The sequence below is a fragment of the Moschus berezovskii genome, chromosome 20 (assembly GCF_049115385.1).
Source record: "Moschus berezovskii isolate FMDL1 chromosome 20, NW_MosBer_1.0, whole genome shotgun sequence".
Classification (NCBI taxonomy): domain Eukaryota; kingdom Metazoa; phylum Chordata; class Mammalia; order Artiodactyla; family Moschidae; genus Moschus; species Moschus berezovskii.
The window spans coordinates 30,530,243-30,551,736 of record NC_142479.1 but is presented as its reverse complement, the minus strand read 5'-3'; the positions used below and the strand labels follow the sequence as shown (position 1 = coordinate 30,551,736).

At 53.6% G+C, this 21,494-nt stretch overlaps 1 protein-coding gene across 3 annotated transcripts in view; it reads left to right on the top strand.

Moving 5' to 3' along the window:
- RAB11FIP4 (RAB11 family interacting protein 4) overlaps positions 1–21,494 on the top strand; it is a 110,071-nt gene that overhangs the window by 66,085 nt on the left and 22,492 nt on the right. The window contains exon 1 of one of the 3 annotated variants that reach the window (XM_055401446.2): positions 2,916–3,203. The exons of the other annotated variants lie outside the window; for them this stretch is intronic. Within the exon in view, the coding sequence (XP_055257421.2) occupies positions 3,174–3,203 (30 nt within the window). The 5' untranslated portion in view covers positions 2,916–3,173. Of the gene's footprint in view, positions 1–2,915; positions 3,204–21,494 lie in introns of those variants that run through there. 3 annotated transcript variants of the gene reach the window in all.

Genomic DNA, 21,494 nt, shown 5'->3' with positions numbered 1-21,494 from the left:
CTTTGGCATTCAGCGTCATGGGAGTATGCCCCTATCAACAGTGGCAGAATCAGTTTCGTGACATAATATCCATCAGAGTGACTTGCAGTCTGAAAATTACTCCTGGGTACGTTCCCTGGGAGAGGGCTTTAATGAGAATGTTATTTCTCCTGAAGAGACAAGTCAGACCCCTTAGGAGACTCACAGTGCCGGGGAAGCACTGTGAGGGCATCACCTCCCTGCTGCTCCCCACCTCGGGCCTGTCTGACCCCATCCCTAGGGAAGAGAGGGTCTGGCACTGGCAGTCAAGAGCCCTGTCTCTGCTCATCTGATATCTCGCCGTGTGACTTTGGACAAATTCCCAGCCTTCTCTGAGCCTCTGTCTTCTCATCCATAGCATGGGGGATGAGTGTTTTATTTTATAGTATTTATTTAATTTATTTATTTGGCTGCATCAGGTCTTACTTGCGACACAGGATCTTCGATCTTTGTTGCTGCATGCGCAATCTTTAACTGTGGCCTGTGAACTCTTAGTGTCAGCATGTGAGATCTATTAATAGTTCCCTGACCAGGGATGGAAGCCTGGGCCCCTGCATTGGAAGCAGAGTTTTAACCACTGGACCACCAGGGAAGTTCCTATCATTTCATATAAACCTCACAACTGGAAGAGGAAAGGTCTTGTTCCCACTTTATAGAAGTGGAGACTGAGGCTCTGAATTATTGCATGACTTGCCTATGGTACACTGTAGAACTGGCAGGCTTTAACTCAGCTTGTCCAGTGCTAGCATATTGTGATACTCCTCTCTGTCATTCTCCTTCTCAGGACAAATACCTGGAGATGCTCCCCACCACACCAGTTTCAGGAAAAATAAAGAGGGATCAGTAGCATCACCCCCTCCACGGAGCTCTGGACCAAGTCCATCAGGTTCCCCCACGTGGGGGCAAGAAGGGGCTTGACAGTCTGATTCTCCACTAACCTTGACTGGGAGAAAGCTAAGATCACCTTAGGTTTCTGCTTCTCTTCCCCTGTTCTGGGTGACCCTGTCATGTGACCTGCCTAGTGGAACTTCATAGTCCTTAAGGGGCAACAAGAGACTTGGAAGGAAAGAGGAGAAGCTGAGACAGAACCCCAGGATTCAGTGCCACTCTAAAACCTCACCTGAGGGAGCCAAGCTAAGGTCTCAGGGTGGAGCTGAAAAGGCAGCGCAGGTCCAGGGTGCATGGACTCATTCAGGCAGCACACCTTTGATGAATGCCTAAAATCAAGTGTACCCACTGCGTCAGGGTGCAAAACAACCCATGAAGTAGACAACCCATGCCAGTCCCATTTTACAGATGAACACACTGAGTCTGAGATGTCATAGAACTTGTCCTAAGACTTGCAACTGGCCAAAAGGATTCAAACAGAGGTCTGTCTGATTCCAAAGGCACTGCTCTTTCTGATATACCACAGTGCTCCTGAGTGTTAGGACTGTGGGGGTGGACCTGAAACCAGAGTGAGAAACAGTCTGTGGCCTCCACATGTAGATCTCGGAACTGCAGCACATAAGCAGGGAGGAGAGGGCCAGTTGTGACAGAGTTTCCATCTACACTGCCCCAGCCTCCTCCCACATGCAACGGCCCTCTGGCTAATGCTGTCCATTTTGGAGAGTCCCCAGAAGGTCTGGGAGCCCCAGTGGAATGCTTTGCCTCAAGAGAAAGGCCCTGGTAAGCAGAAAGGCAGCTGGAAGTTTGTTTACAAGGGATATACTGGGGAGAGAGGAAGCTGAGAGCAAAGAGCCAAAGGGGGCTGAAAAGCTGTGTGTGTGTGTGTGTGTATTGATTGTTGGACCAAAGGGTGCTACCCATACCAAAGTGCCACCTTGTTGGTCAAGGAGAACTCAGGGATGGCCAAGATAGCTTCACATGGGCTTGAACTGGACAGTTAGGTTAAGTCTGCTCCGCACCCTCCCCTGGTTACACAGTGCAACGTCAAGTCAAAGGGAAGCCACACTTGCAAAATTTGCTGGTTTACAGTTTGCCATCTTTTAATCTGCAGCATGTGAAAGTGAAGGTGAAGTCGCTCAGTCGTGTCCGACTCTTTGTGTCCCCATGGACTGTAGCCTCCTCTGTCCATGGGATTTTCCAGGCAATAGTACTGGAGTGGATTGCCATTTCCTTCTCCAGGGGATCTTCCCAACGCAGGGATCGAACCCGCGTCTCCCGCATTGTAGACAGACGCTTTACCGTTTGAGCCACCAGGGAAGTCACCATAATGATGGAGGGAGCACATTTTTGACTTATGTTATATTTACTAGGCTCCAACAGAAGGGGTCCTTTCCTTCTCTTTTTTTTTTTTAGTTCTTGTTGCCGCTTGCTTGGTTCTTTGTATTCCCATACTGGTTAAAAAGACAGCTTTGACTTTACACAAAAGGTCGGGAAAGTTGTGGGTGGGATTCAGGATGAGAATCGATTTAGGAGTCACTAGACTCAGGCTGGTGGTGGTGGCGGCAGTGGGCGGTGACGGCGGGTGTGGGGGCTTGTCGGCAGGTCTCCGTTCGCGTCCGCAAACGTGAACCAGGAAGCAGTGACAACAAACTGAGAGTAGCCTGGAGTGGGTAGCGGCGGCCACAGCGCCCGCCTGAGAGGCGCGTGAATTTACAAACTCCGGAATCCCAGGGCCCCGCGTCCAAACGCCGGCGGCAGTAACCTGGCGGCGCGGGCTCGGGAGGGCCCGGCGAGCCCCACCTCCGGAGGCGCCCGCTGGGGCCTGGGGAAGGGGGCGTGGCCCGGGCCCGCCTCGCGGCCGCGCGGCCAATAACCGGCGTCGCCCCCGCCACCTGCCCCTACCTTAGGGGGCGGGGTCCAGGTAACCCCGCCCCCAGCGGCTCGGGTTCCCAGGCCGCGCTTCCTTCTCCCCTCGCCCCGCCCCCGGCGCGAGGTCCCGCCCCCTTCGAACCCTGAGCCCGGGCGCCTCGTGATGTCACGGCAGCTTTGATACAAAGAACCCTTCGGCCCACGCGGGTCTCCCGGCAACGGGCGCGGGTGGGGGCGGGGTCGGCGCCGTCAACTGGTGCCGAACCCGCACGCAGTCTCGGCTCTCACCGGGCTGTTCCCTGCGCTTGGCCTGCCGAGTCCCCGTTCGCCCCGCTGACCCGCTCCTGGCCGTTTCTCTCCTTTCTGCAGCACACCGACCCGCGCGCGGCCGGACGGGGATGCGCACCCCGCCTGCCCCCGGGGGCCAGGTAAGCGGCTGCTGGGGGCCGGGGGGGCGCTTGGGGCTCCGACGACGCGCACCTTGCCGGGCCCGTGGGCCCGGGACTGGGGAAGTTGCAGGATCACGGAATTTCGCCCGCAGTCCGGGCGCCGGCTCCTTCCCTGGGACGGTCCGCCCTGGCCGGGGAGGTCCGATTACCTGCGCCTGGGTGCGCTGGGCCGCAGGGGTGTAAGTCGCCACCCCCGACCCTCTCCGGCTCCCTGGTGCCAGGGTGGGTAGCGGTAGCCCCGGGGCGCGAGGAGAGGCGGCCAGTTCTCTCCTAGGCGCCGTTTCAGAAAGTGTTTAGAAGGGGATCTAGTGGACTGGGAAGGAGGTTTGTTTGCCTGGACGCCTCCCTTGGGACATCCCCCGCCCCCGCGTCCCACCTCGGCTCCCAGGGCTTCTGCCCCTCCGGGGCCAGTGTTGCCCTAGCTCCCTGCCCTTGGCCCTGCTGAGTCCCAAAGCGGGCCGTTCACGGGCGAAGTTTTCCCGTAGCTCTCGCAGGCTGCACGAACCCTGTTCCCGGGCTTCCCTCATCTCCGAGGGTCTCTGCCAGACAGGAGGGAGGACCAGCCTGGTTTGGGGTTTGGCACGGGGCCCTGCTCCTTCCCAACAGAGGCCGGACGTGTGCGCGTGCTCCCAGCTCCTAGCTCTCAGGGCCCCAAGAGCCCTCAGGTCCGCCCCGGTAGTCGTGGCAGTTGTCACAGCCGCTCCTCTGCGGGCGACAGGCGTCTCTAAGGTCTGGGCGGAGCAGAGACTTGGAGAGCCGAGTGAGAGCTGCAGGAACCCTACGCAGCTCCGGACTTTATTTCTTCCCATCCTTGCACACCCTCCAGGGTACCTCTTTCCACATGTCCCCTTTTCCCCTGCTCTCCTACAGATGGCTGGAGGGGACACATCTTTCAGCCCTGAGGGACGTGCCAGGGTTCCTTGACTGATTTACAGGCCGCCTTCTCAAAGGAGAGAGAGGGCACTGGGCTCCGGTACTCGGTACTCGGCGTGTGGGACTTGGGTGGCAGCCGGCTGGGCTGGTTTCTGTGATCCACCAAACCTCTGTCCTTCCTGGAGCTTGGTGCTCATCGCAGGGGCTCCTGGGAAGGGAAACCCCGAGGTCCTTTCCCTGGTGAAATGTAGTTACAGTGAGAGCTGGGAGGAGGGTTCCAGCTGGTGCGCCTCAGAACCCTGCAATAGGGTTCTCTTATCTCTCTCTCTTTGTAACCATCTAGCCCAGCTTTGGTGGAGTCTTCGAGTCACTGATTTTGACTGGCAAGTCACTGATCTTGCCACCCAGTCACCACCAGCTTACTCCGAGGCTGTCCCAAGCTTTACCCTGTTGGGCTGGCATTCATGAAATGCCGAATGTGTGCCCGGGGGCTATACAATGTGGACACTTTCCACCCCTCCAGGTGTTTGAAGGCTGTTCGGAGGTGGGGGACTGATAACCTGGGTCGAATTGCTTCCTGCCCAACCCTTCCCTGCCCCAGTCCTCAGGGAGGAGTGGATCTGGCTTGTCTCCAAGGCCCCTGTGACTTCACGCAGGCGCCTGTGTCCCCTGTGGGATCCTTAAGTAGCAGGCAGTACAACTCAGGCAGATGCCAACTGGGGAACAGCTCTGTAATTTGGAGACCCTGGCTTTGATGGTGGGGCAGATGACTAAGGCAGGCATGAGATAAGACTGTGCCTAGAGGACGGACAGGACAAGGCAGACCAGGTGAGCAGGCCGGAGGCGTGGCCTTTGTCCCAAGGAGGACCAGTAAGAGAGACTGCTGGGAGCCTGTCCTTGGAAAGGACTTTCCTTCAGCTGAGGGCCGAAAGAAGAAATCAGAGTGCCTGGAGCAGCCTGCCCTGAGGAGGTACTAGTCTTCAGCAGGAGAACTGGTTGGTGAATATTCTCCTGTCCTCCACCCTCCCTTCCTCCTGGCCTCACTTCAGAGCATTCAGGCCCTTCCCCAAAGCACACTGGCCCCTTCATGGCCTCCTGGCCGCTTCCCATCCTGCAGGGACCAGCTACTCCCACACCCAGGGCTTTCTCTTCAGTTGCTTACCTGGAGCCCTCTCAGCTCTCATTTTCCAGCACCCTCCTCGTTCCTCACCAAGGTGGCTAGAAACTTCTTTTCCTAGGGCTCCAATCCTCCTTTGAGGTGGCTCTTATGCCAAGGGATGTTTCACAGCTGATCCTGCTTTAAGGGGCTTCACAGTTTCACTTTTTATTGATTTTTAAAATAGTTTTATTTCTTCATTGGCTGCGCTGGGTCCTTGTTGCTGCGCGGGCTTTCCCCTAGTCGCGCCGAGCTGGGGCTGCTCTCTCGTGGTGCACAGGCTCATCGGCGCAGAGGCTCCGTTGTTGCAGAGCGTGGGCTCTAGAGCAAGGTTCAGTAGTTGTGTTGCACAGGCTTTGTGGCTCTGCGGCATGTGGGATCTTCCTGGACCTGGGGTCGAACCTACATCTCCTGCATTGGCAGACAGATTCTTTACCCCTGAGTCACCAGGGAAGCCCTCACTTTGCCTTTTATATTTTAGGTGTAGATAGAGAAGAGGCACGCAGGTGGAGCAGGTGGAGAGAGGTTCAAAATAAAATAGCAGATGAGCAGTTCTGGGAGGTAGGCACCTCAGGGACTCAGGACCTTAGACAGGGGGACAGCCTGGGAGGGAACCCACGCTCTGGCCCTGTGCCCTGTCCCTCCCCCTCCGCCCCAGCACAAGGCTTATTGCCTTTGGACGAGGAAGCATCTCTGGCATTGTCTGCTGCCTGGGCAGTGGGCACAGTGCCTTGGCTCTGCAGGATCCCTGGGGGTGGACATTTTCCTCTGTGACTTGACCCAGCAACTGGCCTCTTGAATGAGAAGGATCATGAAGGGCTTCTGCTGCCTGGTCCATAGCTGGATAACCTGCCCATGGCCAGCTGAGCATGGGACGGGCGTGTTGATAAGGCAGACCCACCTGGTGTCCGTCTGGACGTTGTGTGAACATGTCCCCGGGCCGTGGTACACGGTCTCCAGGTGGTTTCCAGGGCACAGATCCTTCTTCATACCTATTCCCCAAGCCTGTACCAAGCGCATTGCCCGGCATAGGCAATTCCTTCATTCACCAATGGTTGAGCATCTAATTCGTGTTAGGTTCTGTGCTAGACACAGCAGTGAACCCAGCCGACAACAATCCCTGCCTTCAGGGAGCGCACTTGGGACAGCAGAGGACAGGCAGACAGGGGAAACCTGCAGTGTGAGAGGTGTCAGGAGAGAAAGCAGGGTCCTGGGGAGTGCAGGGAGAGGTGTTTGAGAGTGGGGAGGAAGTCCTCCATGAGAAGCTGACCTCTGACCACAGAGCCCTGGAGGTAGGACCACGGCTAACAAGGTGCACCCATGGACTGGAGGGAGGCCGCCGAGATCAGGGAGAGAGAGACCAGGGTAGGTGTGCTGTGCCAGGGGACAGCCGGGGTGCCAGAAGGGGAGCAGCCGTGCAGCTGAGAACGCCGCGGGCACAGATGCGTTTCAGTCCTCCTCAGGCCCCTGCTGTCGAGGGGCTTGGACGTGAAGGCGTTCCTAGGGAGAGGTGTGGGGGTGTGGCCATCTCTGGGTCACATGATCCTGTCCGAGTAAATATGGAAACTGTCCTTGTCAGACTGTTGTTTCCATTCCACAAGTCAGTACCAGCAAAACCCACCTGGATGGTGTCCATAAACGCTGTCTAAGCTGGCGGATCACAGTCGGGGCTGTCCCCACGGGCCACTGCTGCCAGGGGTGCGGCAGACGCAGCCCTGAAGACCCGCAGAGAGGTGGCAGTCCACACTCGACCTCACTCTGGCTGGCCCCCCGGCCCCCAGGGCTCAGCTTCCTCGTCTCCTCCTCCAGCTCCCTGATTTCCCTTAGCACCTTCTTCACTCCCTCTCCCCATGGCCAGGTGGCAGCTCACCTGTGTGCCCTGGTCTCCTTGGGAGCCCAGCAGAGGCTCTCACGCACCTAGGCAGCAGCCTCAGGCTCATCTCTGTATAGCTGAGGGCCCCGATGGTGAATGTGTGTGTGAAGTGGAAGGAGCAGCTGGGTATCCAGAAACCAGTGCATCCTCCAAGGGGCACGTGGAGGTCTGGGGGAGGTGGGGCCCCGGTGACCTTGACACAGTTCCCTCTGGCAGACAGTACAAGTGATATTGACTTTTCTAAGCCCTCTTCTTGACTTCCTTCAAGAAATGGGAAGTTGCCTGACTGTTGGACATATTTTTAATTGATTCAACCTGCTTCGTCTTTCCAGACAAGTGGGTTCTTCCCCAGCAATGTAAACATGATTCAAAGGAAAACAAAGCTCTGTAGCAGTTATTATTAATATCTGCAGTTCTGCTCATGGGTGCTTTTCTCTTGTAAGGGGTTGAAAGAGGAAGGCCTAATCAGAACGGGAGTGTGGGAGGGTGGGTGGGAGCTCGCTCACCCTTGAGTCATCTTTTATCACCCCCACCCTCCTGTGCTCTGCAGGCCTAATTTCCATAAAAAGGGACCACGTGCATTTCATGTAGCCAGTGCTGTCTGCGGTGGACCAGGGATCAGAGAGCAGAGAGGGGTCTTCTGTCAGCACCAGACTTCAGTCTACCTCTTAGGATAGGAGAGACATAGGAGCAAGATTCTTCTTCTTGCTCACCTGTTTTCCTGGGAGAAATATCTGCCTCAAAACACAAGTGCTCAGGCACCCAATGCCTATTTTCTTAAAGCAGGGAAAAAAAAGTGTTACAGCCAGAAAACACCTGCATCTAGATCCCTGGCTCTGCTGCGTGAAGTTTTGGTTCTTTGGGCAGGCTGCCTCAACTTCCTGGACTTCCCTCATGGCTCAGTTGGTGAAGAATTCACCTGCCAATGCAGGAGACGCAGGTTCAGTCCCTGGGTCGGAAAGATCCCCTGGAGAAGGAAATGGCAACCCACTCCAGTATTCTTGCCTGGAAAATCCCTTGGACAGAGGAACCCGGCAGGCTATAGTCCATGGGGTCGCAAAGAGTCAGACACAACTTAGTGACTGTACCACCAACCACTATCTCAACTTCCTGAGCCTCAGTTTTCCCACCTGTAGAATGGGTGTGATAATACTATCCACCTCATAGGGTAGTAATGCAGATAACATGAGCTCATGGGACCTGCAGTACCCAGAGTGGGTTGTGACTCTTGCTCAGTTGGCACCTGGTGGATGGTTAGGTAACTAGGGCCAGCCTAGTGTGGTCCCTGAGAGCCTCGGCTCCGGAGTCGGGCTCTCTGGGTTCAAGTCCTGGCTCTGCCAGTTGCTGTTTGTGGAATCCTGCTGCTGCTGCTGCATCACTTCAGTCGTGTCCGACTCTGCGTGACCCCATAGACGGAAGCCCACCAGGCTCTCCTGTCCCTGGGATTCTCCAGGGAAGTACACTGGAGTGGGTTGCCATTTCCTTCTCCAATGTGTGAAAGTGAAAAGTGAAAGTGAAGTCGCTCAGTCGTGTCTGACCCTTAGCGACCCCACGGACTGCAGCCTACCAGGCTCCTCCATCCATGGGATTTTCTAGGCAGTAGTACTGGAGTGGCTTGCCATTGCCTTCTCCGTGTGGAATCCTAGGCAACTTATTTAACCTGTCCATGCCTCAGTTTCCCTGTCTGTAAAAGAGAATGATGCTACTACTTCCCTCGTAAGGTGGTTATGTGGATCAGACATGTAAATATATGGAAAGGATTTAAACAATGCTTGGCATAGGAGCAAACTGTTATTTTTAGTTCCTTCAGGCTTCTGCTGGTTTGATTCTTATGACTGATAGCCATAGCACCTAACAGAACTGCTTTTGATTTTTATTTTTTGGCTGCATCTTGTGGCATATGGGATCTTTGTTCTCTGACCAGAGAGTGACCCCTCACCCCTTGCATTGGAAGCACAGAGTCTTAACCAACAGACCACCTGGGAAGTCCCTAACAGAACTTCTTGCAGCCCCGAAATAGGAAGGTGGTGGGAAAAAAACTACACTGCCCGAGGACCTTTATGGGAGGAGCAAGATTGTACTTCCTTAGCTTCTGTGCTTTTTTTTTTTTAATCTTTAAATATTTTCACTTCTTGTAGATAACTTAGATTTTTAAAAAATATATTTATATCGGGTTGTGCTGGGTCTTCATTGCTGTGTGGGCTTTTCTCTAGTTGCAGACAGTGGGGGCTCCTCTCTAGTTGGGCACGCTGGCTTCCCACTGCACTGGCTTCCCTCGTGGTGGAACGTGGGCTTTCGAGCCTGCAGCCTTCAGCAGCTGTGGTACACGGGCATGTGGAGTCTTCCCAGACCAGGGATCGAACCCATGTCCCCTACATTGACTGGCGGATGCTTAACCACTGGACCACCAGGGAAGTCCTTCTGTGCTTTTAAATAAGCCAACATGGCCTTTGCAGACGCCGACTCTGGGGTTGGATGAAATGACTGCCACCTGCCCAGAGGCAGTCTGTGAAGGAGATGCAGAGCATGTTCCCAGGTGCCAGCCATCTTCTCCGGGGCTTGGTGTGGGGCTGGGCCTGGCCCTTCCTCCCAGAGGCTGCCTGCCTGATCTACAGGGCTGTGGCCTGTCTGTCCAGGAGAGGGGGTCTGCACCTCTGCCCTTCACCTCCAACCGGAGCCTGCCTGTCCGTCCACCTGTGCTCAGCTAGAAAAGCAAGCTTAGACCTGAACTGCCTGCCTGCCGCTGCCATGCAGTCCCTGCCTTATTGAAGCACTGTGGCTCTGGCTGGTTGCAGCCCCAGGAGACTGGGAGAGGGGCCTGGTAGAAAGGTGTGGGCTGTGCAGCCACCTGGCCATATCGAATGATTGCCCTCAGGAGCTTTCCAAGCAGCAGAACTGCCTGTCCCTCCAGCTTGGCTGCTCGGAGGTCTGCAGCACCCCAGAGGCGAAGCTGGCCAGGTCGACTGGCCAGGTGGGTGGTGGTCAGGACAAGCTCTGGCTGACAGTGTTGAGTAACCTTGAATTGGTGGTCTTCTGGAAAAATGAGGGTCCTCGTTGACAAGGCAGGTCTCGCCAGTACATTGTTGTGTGATTATCTGCACGAGTTATTAGCAGAGAAGGAGCTCACAAGGTGTGTGTGTCTGTGTGCACACACGTGCACACCTATGCCTCAATGAGTACACACACAGCCAAGGAATGGCTGAGTCCCTTTCCCCTATAATACCCATGCTATATTTTATAGATTCTAAGACATACTTTTTTTTCTCACATTTTAACATCTCAAATTGCTGTGTGTCATACAATTGTTGGTGTGTTATAATTTGACAGTGCCATCTCCTAGCGTACTTGAAATAACAGTGCATCTTGAAATCTAAAGTATCTTGGATTTAATGAAACACGGAAACTAGGTAGCCTGTAGAGGACTTATTAGTGCCCAGTTTCTTGAATGAAGGAAGTAGAGCCACGTTATAGTGGTGGGAGGATTTATGACGTGACATTCTGGTGTGGTTCAATGGAATGAGCTTGGAAACAGGGCAGACTTGGACTCAGTTTCCAGCTTTATAGCTCAGAAGCTGTGTGATCTTGGGCAAGTAGAGCAACCTCTCTGAGCCTCGGGTTCTTCCTCTGCCAGTTGTGGGTCATGGCTCCACAGCCATCAGGATTGTATGCTGTGGCTGACAGTGTGGCTTTTGTTGTTCCTCTCTTGCTGGGTACTGACCATCTAAGGTCACACTTCTTCCTTATGCCTGGATTGAAAGGGAACATGAAGGCAGCAAGTGGGTCCTTGGCCTTCCCAAGGTAACAGAGGGAGGCTGGCCCTCATTCCCTGGCTTCCTGACTCAGTGTATAATCCCTGAACACATCCTTTCCTTCCTTCCCTCCTCCTCCTCCCACTTTGCCTGAGTTTTCATTTTCACATGTGTTTCCCTTTAGCAATTTTCTTGCAAATCTCTCTCCTCTCCCTTTCTGTAAAATCTTACCGCATGTAGCCTCTTTGAAAAGCTCCCTGTGCTGGGAGAGGGGAGGAGGCTATGCCCCGTTTCCAGGGTGGCACAGGCCCCTGGCGCCTCAACAGACAGTGGTCAGTGGCCTGGTGTGCTGTGGTCGTTGTGACCCTCAGCTCAAGATCAGCTTCTGATGCCACCAGCCTGGCTTATTCCTGTTCCCATGGCCTGCAGAGCTCAGCCTGAGAGCCTGCTCCAATGCTAAGTGATGGACCCTGCCATCGCCAAGAGTATTTAACATTCCTGTACCTTCCTTGCTGTGTTGAAAGCAGACCTTGTTCAAATCCCACGGTCTTGTCAAATTGCTTAATCCCTCTGAGCCTCTGGTTTTCTCATCTGAACCATGGCTGATGCACAGAAACACCGGGCATGTGCTAGGTGCCTGATAGATGTCTTCTTTCCTGGTCTTCCTCTAATGTTTAAGACCATTTGTGTTTCTTCAGCTGGGTGCCAAGGGCTCAGGGAGTGCCACCCGACAATGTCACTCCAAGTAAGTGCCCTGAAACAGATGGAGGAGTTCAGGGCAGGGAATAGGGTGGGTGAAGGCACAGGGACCCGCCTGTGTAAGCGGGATGTGATGGTTGGGCTGGCTGGGCTGCAGGGGAGGGAACGGGGTGACCAGTCAGTGCTTAGCACAGTACTTGGGGGTAAGATTAACAAGGTGGGGGCTTCTCACTAAGGGAGGAGCAGGTCTGAGGGAGCAGCAAGTCAAGATTGAGGCCCCATGAGATGTCTAGCTGAAAGTGGGCCACACGGAGCTAAAGATGCAGGCTGGAGGGAGACTGTCAGAGTGGGCTGTGGTATTTTTTTTTTTTTTTAATATCTATTTGGCTTCACTGAGTGTTAGTTGCAGCACTCCAGATCTTTGATCTTAGTTATAGCATGTGAGCTCTCAGTATGTGCAACCAACCAGGGATCAAACCTGGGACCCCTGCATTGGGAGCACAGAGTCTTAGCCGCAAGTCCCCTGGCTGTAGTCTTGAAGACCTTGTTTTCGTCAGTGGTCTCCTCTCTGCCCCTCTTGAGATCCTGATGAAAAGCCAGTAGCCTGACTTCCTCCATTTTGCATACAGGGTTGGGGGTTTGCAGCCCTACCCTTGATGAGATCTGAGGGTGGACCTCAGTTATTTGCATGTACCAAGGGGTATAATGCATTAAACCAGACATGGAGATGCAGGTGGAGCAGAACTCTGCTCAGAAGGGAGCCCATGTCAGCTGGTGCAGCGGCTCCTCTGGGGCCCCTCGGAGGCAATGCTCCTGGCTGAGGTTGATCCAGTGGGTTAGCTGTGCTAAGGCTGGGACAGAAAAAAAACTGCCTGCTCAGTAACGCTTTTCTCCTTAAAATGGTGCATAAGGGGCAGTGGGGGAGAAGGAAATGGCAACCCACTCCAGTGTTCTTGCCTGGAGAATCCCAGGGACGGAGGAGCCTGGTGGGCTGCCGTCTATGGGGTCGCACAGAGTTGGACACGACTGAAGCGACTTAGCAGCAGCAGCAGCAGCAAGGGGCAGGGGAGGTGAATTTGAGAACCCAGCCTGGCAGGTGCCTCTACCCGTGCCCCAGGGAGGGTCACTGTGGGGAGGGCGCCCCGAGATGGCTGGAGGGCTCAGGGAACCCAGTTCAGGGCTGGGGGTGAGGGGGGACATGGAGAGAGCGGGGAGGTGCTGCCCTCCCAGATGCGGTGACTTTCTAACTGGGGGCTTGTTTAGGGACAGGCCTGTGTGGCCCAGGGAGGAGTTGTGTTTCAGGCAAAAAAGGAACAGCACGTGCCAGGACGTGGTGGGTGAAGATGGACAGGAGCTTGGGGTATGAGTGATGGCATTGTCCTGTCCTGGGGCCGTGTGCGCTGGTCTGAGGAGTTAGGACCTGGTTTTTCTGCAGCCAGTGGGGAGGCCACAGGCTCTGTGAGGGGGACTTCAGGGACTTCTGTAGTCCTGGACCCCCTGGGGGCCTCTCACCTCTGAGCCCCACGCTCAGTGGTTGGACCTGGTGCCCTCTCCTGTCCCCACTGTGGGGTGGGGGGGCCTGGGAAGGGGCCTGGCTCGGTCCACCCTGGCCAGCCCTGCACTGGTGGCCCTGGTACTGGGCTTCACCCCTGGAACCTGAAGCTTGGGTAGATGGACCTGGCAGAGGCCATAGGACAAAAAGGGACCACTGGACTGAGCCTGCTGGACTGGCTGATGGAAGGTGCTAGAAGGTTATAAAAGCAGAGGGCCTGGAAGCGGGGCTCTGCGGGGTGGGGAGGAAGAATCGTCCTGTCATTGACCAGCTGATCCCACCGTCTGCTCCAGATGCTCAGTCACTAAGTCGCGTCTGACTCTGCGACCCCATGCACTGTAGGCTCCTCTGTCCATGGGATTTCCCAGGCAAGAATGCTGGAGTGGGTTGCCATTTCCTTCTCCTCTGTCTGCTCCAGGAGGATGGGTCAAAAGGAGCCTTGGCTGTCAGCTCTGGGTGAACCCTGGCACCTGCTTGGCCTTTCTAGGCCCAGGGTTTCTGTGGCAGAGAGGGAATGGGTAGGGCTGGGTAGGTACCCACCCTGGCTTTAGACTGTCAGCCCTGCTTAGGTTGGATGGCATCACCAACTCAAAGAACATGAGTCTGAGCAAATTCCGGGAGACAGTGAAGGACAGGGGAGCCTGGCATGCTGTAGTCCACGGCGTCGCGTAGAGTTGGACACAACTGAGCAACTGAACAGCAGCGACTGCTTAGGTATGTTCCCCCAGAAGGTCATGTCATTACCTTGTCTGAGGGCGCCCTGCTGAAGGAAGTGCAGCTCGGCCCACCTGGTGGACTCGGGGGTGGAGAGCTGGCCCCTGGTATCCCTTCCCCAGCATTCACTTTAAACTCCTCTTATCAAGATGGGAACACAAGGAGCCCCCAAGACAAGCCTCACAGACTGTTGGCGGTGTGAGTAATTAAGACCGCCTTTCAAACAGCCACATTTTTAAAAGCTATAATTTGTAGCCCAAAATAGCTGCCTGTTTTGAGAGCCAGGAGAGCCCTTGATGTGCAGCCCCCCACACACACCCCACAACGTACAGCCTGAGAATTCACTTTTGACATTTGGCCTTCACCTCGCCCACGATTTTCTGGAGGAGAGCTGTAGAGACAAAAGCTGGTGAGAACTGGGGCTTCCCGGTGGGCACTTGGAGAATCTTTTTTGAGAATTTAGAGGGGCCCATGGAAGTTCAGAGAAGGCAATGGCACCCCACTCCAGTACTCTTGCCTGGAAAATCCCATGGACGGAGGAGCCTAGTAGGCTGCAGTCCATGGGGTTGCTAAGAGTCTGACACGACTGAGCGACTTCACTTTCACTTTTCACTTTCATGCATTGGAGAAGTAAATGGCAACCCACTCCAGTGTTCTTGCTTGGAGAATCCCAGGGACGGCGGAGCCTGGTGGGCTGCTGCCTGTGGGGTCTCACAGAGTCAGACACGACTGAAGTGACTTAGCAGCAGCAGCAGCATGGAAGTTAGGGTTCTTGATTCAGGTTCCCAAGGCTGCTTCTGTCTGTGTGATGACAGCGGCCTAGAGGGAGGAGTCACAGCATCACTTGAGTGCAAAGTGGATTAAGTTCTCTGGAGTCCTTATCTGTAAGGAGGAGACAGTATTTACTTGCAGGGATTTTAGGGGAAGGAAATGAGACCCACCTCCACAAAGCATGCAGCAGACGCAGGCCAGGCAGCCAGTGCTGCCATGTCTTACCTTCCAGGCCTTGCTTCCTCTCTGGTGTGGTTCCACCTGGCTTCTCGCAGACAATTCTTGCATATGGATTCGGGGAGGTGGATGCCAGGGACTCAGCCAACAGGAAACACCTCCCCTGACCTGCAGCCTCTCTGGGCTGACATGCCTGAAATTCTTGGGGCTGGCCGCTGGGTTTGGTTTCCAGATGTGGAAGCAATTTAGTTCTGTTTTCATAATCCCCAACAGTTTGCCTCCAAAGTCCACGTTCTCACTTGAAAATCAAGACCTTTGGCTTGACTTCAGGGGCAATAGGAAGGCTGGATGGCCTGATTGAATTCTTTTTGTTCAGGAGGTGGGTTCACTAGGGTGCTCAGATCAGGGACCCTGAGCTTTGCTGGGACAATTTAAACCCCATCAAGTGCTTGGTCCCTGTGGGAGCAACAGCTGACCCTAGATCACCTCCCTTGTGGGTTCTCCTTGGAGGTGGGTCACTTAGCTAAACTCAGCTGCAATATCTGCCTGGCCTCTTGGTCACTGACCATCATTGACCTTAGACACCCAACCCTGGAGGGGAGTGGAGCCTATGGTTCTGGCCATGGCAGAAGCAGGCTGGCATCACAGCTGAGCGGGGTGCCCGCGTGTCCCAGGAGTGGCAAAGCACCCTCCTTCCCAAACTGACCACAACAGAGGGAAGAAGTCTGCCCTGGATTTCAAGCAGCCAGAAATACTGCCTGGCATGGAGAAACTGGTAATATCCTGCTCAATTACTGGGCACTGCTGGCCACAGAGGTGGCCTGGCCCAGGGTTAGAGGCTCTGTGGTTCCAGGGCTAACTGCTGATCTCTTGTCAACCAGTCACTACTTAGAGGAAATAACTTTTACATTTATGTACTATGTACAGTTTTATAGGCACAAAAATTGCTTTCGCAAGTTTTAAATGCCTGTGGTTGAACCGCATACACACTTCTTTAAAATTAAATTATAATTCATACGTTATTGAGAGAACACAGAAAATGGAAATAATTTACTTAGGATCCATATATAAATAGCGTTACAAAACATTATCCTGATAATTGTAGACCAGGCTTTCAGTATCTATAAAAGAGTTTATTATCAGTTTAAAAATGTATGTATTTGGCTGCACTGGGTTCTAGCTGTGGCGCTTGGGATCCTCTGTCTTCATTGTGGCATGCTGTGTCTTTAGTTGCAGCATGTGGCATTTAGTTCCCTGATCAGGGATCGAACCCTGCATTGGGAGCTCGAAGTCTAAGCCACTGGACCCCCAGGGAAGTCCCAGTACAGTCTCGTTTGAAGCAGCAGGATCTCAAAATGATCGTGGAAGAGAAGCCAAGAGTTTCTCTCAGGAGAGACCTCTCCCCATCCCCCAGAAAACCGCAAGTTTCTTGACAAGGTTCTGGAGACCCAGCAGTTCTCTAAGGAGGTTGCACTGAACTGACCTTGAAGGAATTTGCTCTTATTGCCCGGATGGAAAGGTGGGTGGAGAGCGTGGACCTCGCTGAGGGGTCTCCTCGCAGGCTTCCTGGAGGAGGAGGAAGGTGTACGAGCTTGCTAGGGCCACAGAGACAGAGCCGCAGCAGCACGCTCACACATCTGAAGTGTCATTTTTCATGGGGCTGCTGGACTGCAGGGTCCAAGATCCAGGTGTCCTCAGGGTTGGTTTCTTCTGAGGCCTCTCTTCTTGGCTTGTTTTCTGTGTCTTCACGTGTGTGTGTGTGTGCGCGCGCAGAGACAGTGCTACAGCACCACACTTGCACATCTGAAGTGTCATTTTTCTCCGTGTGTGTGTGTGTGTGTATGCGCTTCCTAATCTCCTTGTAAGGACACTGGTCGTATTAGATTAGGTCCACCCTTATGGCCTCATTTTTCATTTTATTACCTCTTGAAGGACGCTGTCTCCAAATACAGTTACGTTCTAAACGACTGTTGGTTGGGGGTAGGGGGTTGGGCACACAGAATTCTGCCCAGGACAGAAAGTTTCTCCGAACCGTCCTCCAAGGCTGGAGGAGGTGAGCAGAGCCTCCATCCAGAGAGAGCCTGAGTGGAGAGTGGGCAGCTCTGCCTTCGGGCAAAGGCCCACCGTCTATGGGGGGCCCTCCCTTCTTCTGGCCTCTGCATCTGGTCATTTGTAACCCAGGCTGCTCGCCTTCAGCTCTTACCCTCAAGGACTGGTGTTACCTGAGGAGGTTGTGCTGGGCCTCCAAGCTCCCTCTTTCTGCCAACCCTACCTTTTGTTGTTGTCTAGTCGCTCAGTCGTGTCCTACTCTGTTGCGACCCCATGGACTGTAGCCTGCCCGGCTCCTCTGTCCGTGGGATTCTCCAGGCAAGAATACTGGAGTGGGTTGCCGGTCTCTTCTCCAGGGATCAAAGCCAGGTCTGCCTGCCTTGCAGGCCAATTCTTTCCTGTTTGAGCCACCAGGAGACTTCAAAATGAAGCACGCCATTGTCAAAACGGTATTTCTCCTTCGTAACTAGAGACAATTAACATATCTAGTGAAATCAAGCATCATTCTAATGTCACCCAGCATCTGTTGATAGTTCGTATTCTACCTTCCTATCCTCTACATGTCTGTGGCGTTGCTTGCTTGTTTTAACCAGGATCTAATCAAGGTAATGTTCAGTGTTTATGTCTCTTGGTTAACCAAAACAGTAGTTCTCCCAGTGTGGCCTTAGCATCCAGCATCTCCTGACAAGTGGTGAGAAATGCATTTTAAAAAAATCTCTTTCAACTTGTCAAAATGCTCATTTTTAGACCTCACCCCAGACCGACTGAATCAGAAACTGATTCAATCTGAGTTTCAGCCATCCACCCCACCCCCCACATGACTCTGGTGCGCACTGAAGTTTGAGAACCCCTGGTCTAGAAAAGTCCCCCTCCCTCCCTATGATATTCTTTCTTGGAAAAGACCAGGCCAGTTGTCTTGTGGAAGATGCCACCCTCTGACTGCCTCCCCCTGGTGATATGTAACTTCGTCCTCTGTTCGCTGCTTTCCTATTTAGTAGAGGTTAGGTTTTAAGTCTTGATTAGAATTAAGGGTTTTGTAAAGACCATATGGTAGGTGATGCGGTGTCCTTCATACTGTAACACATCTGGAGGCCAGTGTGTGGTGGTTCCTAATCAGAGGTGCTAGGTTTGATCATTGCATTAAAATGACAGCAGCCTGTTTTCTCCCTAGCAGTGGTACGCAGGGTGCAGTGGGGATTTCAGTAATCCTTAGGCTGATTCTTTGATATTGTGCAAGTGTCCAGATCTTCATCAACCTTTGGTCTAATGGTTTTATTCTACAGTTGTTGGGTGTAATGTTCTGTTTGTGTCAGGTCAAACTTGTGTTCACATCTTCTGTCTCCCTTGTAATTCTCTTGTTTGTGTGCTCTATCATTTACTGAGAGAGAGGAGTTAAAATCTCCAGCTTGTTCTAAGTTTTGCTTTGTATTTTGTGGCATAGTTTGTTTGGTCAAGCCCCACAACTTGTGGGGTCTTAATTCTCCGACCAGGATTGAACCCTGGGCCCGGCAATGAAAGCACTGAGTCCTAATCACTGGACTGCCAGAGAATTCCAGTGGGCCTTGTGTATTTTGAAACGATGTTTTTAGATGCATAAATACTTAGGAGTGTTACATCTTGTTAAACTGATTTGTATTGTTTTTTAATGTCCTCTATCTCTTGCCTTAAAGTGTATTTTGGTATTAATAGAGCCCCTTCAGCTTTTGGTTGGTGTTTGTGTGGTATATCTATTTTCTGCCCATCTGTGTCCTTACATTTAAATTGTGTCTGTTATAAATGCCATGCAGTTGTTTTTTAATCTAATCTGACAATATTTGTCTCTTTAAAATTTTTATTTTTGGCTGTGGTGGCTCTTCATTGCTGCTTGGGCTTTTCTCTAGCTGTGGAGAGCAGGGGCTACTTTCCAGTTGCAGTGGGCAGGCTTCTCATTGCAGTGACCTCTCGTTGCAGAGCACAGGCTTAGTAATTGGGGCGCACGGCCTTAGTTACTCTGAGACATGTGAGATCTTCCCGGACGAGGGATCGAACCCGCGTCTCCTACCTTGGTAGGCAGATTCTTCACTACTGAGCCACCAGGGAAGCCCCAATATTGTCTTTCAATAGGATAGTTTGTTCCATGTTATTTAATAAATTACTGATATGGTTGAACTCTTTATATTTGATTCTCTTTTCCTCCCATTTTCCTGAATCCTTTCAGGATGACTTAGGTGTTTCCCTATTCCATTTTTTTCTCCATTAGATTTTTAGCAGCAAATTTTTCTTTTTTTCTTTTTTAACTGATACATTTTGACATGCTCAAATGTGTTCTTGGAACAGTGGGGACAGAGGGCTCAGAGTGTCTCCTGGTATGGTGAGGGGTGTTTCCTGGGGGGCCCAGGGCCTGACCCCTTGCCCAAAGAGCCAGATCTCACTGGCCCTTTCCACAGCCCAGGACTCGAGTGCCACTTATGCCCACAGATTGTCCCCCCATGGACACCCAGAGCCCAGGTGCCAGCTGAGCCCTGCACTTCGCCGTGAGCTCGGGCAGCCACCTCTCCTTGTTGGCAGCCTCCTGGGAAGTCGTCCTGATCCGAGGCGGGGAGGGTGAACTTGGCCCCGGGGGAGCTGGTTGGAAGATCTGAATGGACACAGACTGGTCTCCAGCTCTCATGCCAGCACAGTGAGATCCCGTAGCCTTTGGGGCAGACAGGACACGCGGGTCAGCTGGACAAAACACTCCTGGCCAGTGCCTAGATGCTTACTGCCAGGATCTGCCTCAGACCCCCACTGCCTTCCACTAACCCTTAATACTTCCAGGCCCTCTGCTCTGCTGCCCTTCAGGGAATTCACCCACCTCTCATCTTAGTTGGCTGCCAGAGGGACCATCGGGCATCCTTCACTTCTAAAGTTTTCCTGGGAGCTATGTCATGCCCCCAACCCCTTCCAGGGCACTCGTGGGACCCTACCTTAACAGCAGTGTGGGTTGGAGGGAGGGTGAAGAGATCAGGTCGAGACACAGCTCAAGAGTTGAGATTAAAACACTGAGTAAAAGGCCGTGTGGGCTTCCACACCACTTCCATTGTGTGCAATAGCGGACTGCCTCATCTGACCACCTTGGCTTTATGTAAATGTGAGTTCCTGAGAAACGTGAGCATGGCTTTCTCTTCCGTTCGTTACCAGCCTGAGACTCCACAGCTGATGGGGGCCCGATCTAGGACTGAGCCAAGTCTGCGTGGGAACCTCAGTCCCCACATCTGCAAAATAGTCTGGTTTAATACCTCCCTCCAGAAGGTAATGTGAGAAGCAAGCCTTCTTAGTATTTTTCACTTGAGACCAATAGTAAGCTGCTGAGGAAACCCACTTGTCACTGTGGTCCTGCTGCTAGGATCTGCGGATCCACTTTATGGTGGCAGTGGTCTGGCAGGTGGGGCTTCCCAGGTCGCTCAGTGGTAGAGTCCACCTGCTATGGAGACGCCGGTTTGATCCCTGGATCGGGAAGATCCCTTGGAGAAGGAAATGGCAAGCCACTCCAGTATTTTTGCTCAGAAGATCCCATGGACAGAGGACCCTGGTGGGCTACAGTCCATGGGGTCGCAAAGAATCAGTCACAATTTAGCGACTAAACAACAAGTGTGGCAGGTGGGGGCGTCTACTCTGAGATCTGCTCCCAGAGGCTCCTGGATGGAAGGCCAGTTGAGGGTGATCTTGAGCTGCCAGTGGCACCCTCCCTAAAGTGAGGGTTTGGAAGGTGGATCCTGGAGCCCCTGGCTGGGAGGAGACAGCTTGAAAGCTGTTTTGGCTGCCCCACCGCCCCGTCCCTGGGAGGGGGGTTAACTAGAGGGGACTCTGCTCTAGCCCTGGGCTGGAAACATGGAGTTTCTCTGTCTGCCTGATGTAGCCACCCCATCAGAGCACAAAGCTTGAGCTCCAGAGCTTTGATCTCACAGTATGAGATCAGTCCCCAGGGGTGGCTGAGACAGGTGAAAACCTGTAATAGTTCGGTGACCTGGAGCTCCCACTTCTGTCTTGGTTCTGATGGGGACGAGTTGAGGCCTTGTATCTGAGTCAGGGTTGTTTTTGCTCAGAAGACAAGGCTAAGGCACCAGCCTCTCTGTGTGGACACTTTAAATCCCCCTTATTCCCACCCTCGCCCCTTGGCTGGCACCCGGGCAACCCCCTGCTAAACCAGAATCTCCCATCAGCCACTGATGAGCTCCAGCCACCTGCAGAGCCAGGCCTGACTTCGGGGCAGGAGTTGTAGCCACAGACAGGAGTCGGGGACCACTTGCATCGCTGCTAATGGCTGCTGCCAGCCTCTCTGCGTGATGAGAGTGGCTGAGCCACAGTGGCGAGCAGGGGACCCCCGCCCAGGTGACTCCATCCCTTCCCCGTGCACCTGGGGCGTTCGTTGACACCAGCAAGTTAACTCCTTAACCTGAATTTTCTGCCACCTGCGGGACCCAGAGAGACCCTAACCTGGCTTGTCACTGTTCCTGGGCGCTTGGCGTGAGGAGGGTGAGGAGGGATTCGGTCCCCTGCCCAGCCCCCAAGCCCGCTTCAGCCTAGCCCAGACAGCAAGCTGGCCTCTCCCCACACTGTGCTTGGTTTGTGTCCATCTCTCTCCCATACCTTCCCTGCAGTTGTTCCACGTGTGCCCACTGGTGCCTGGCAGCAGGGG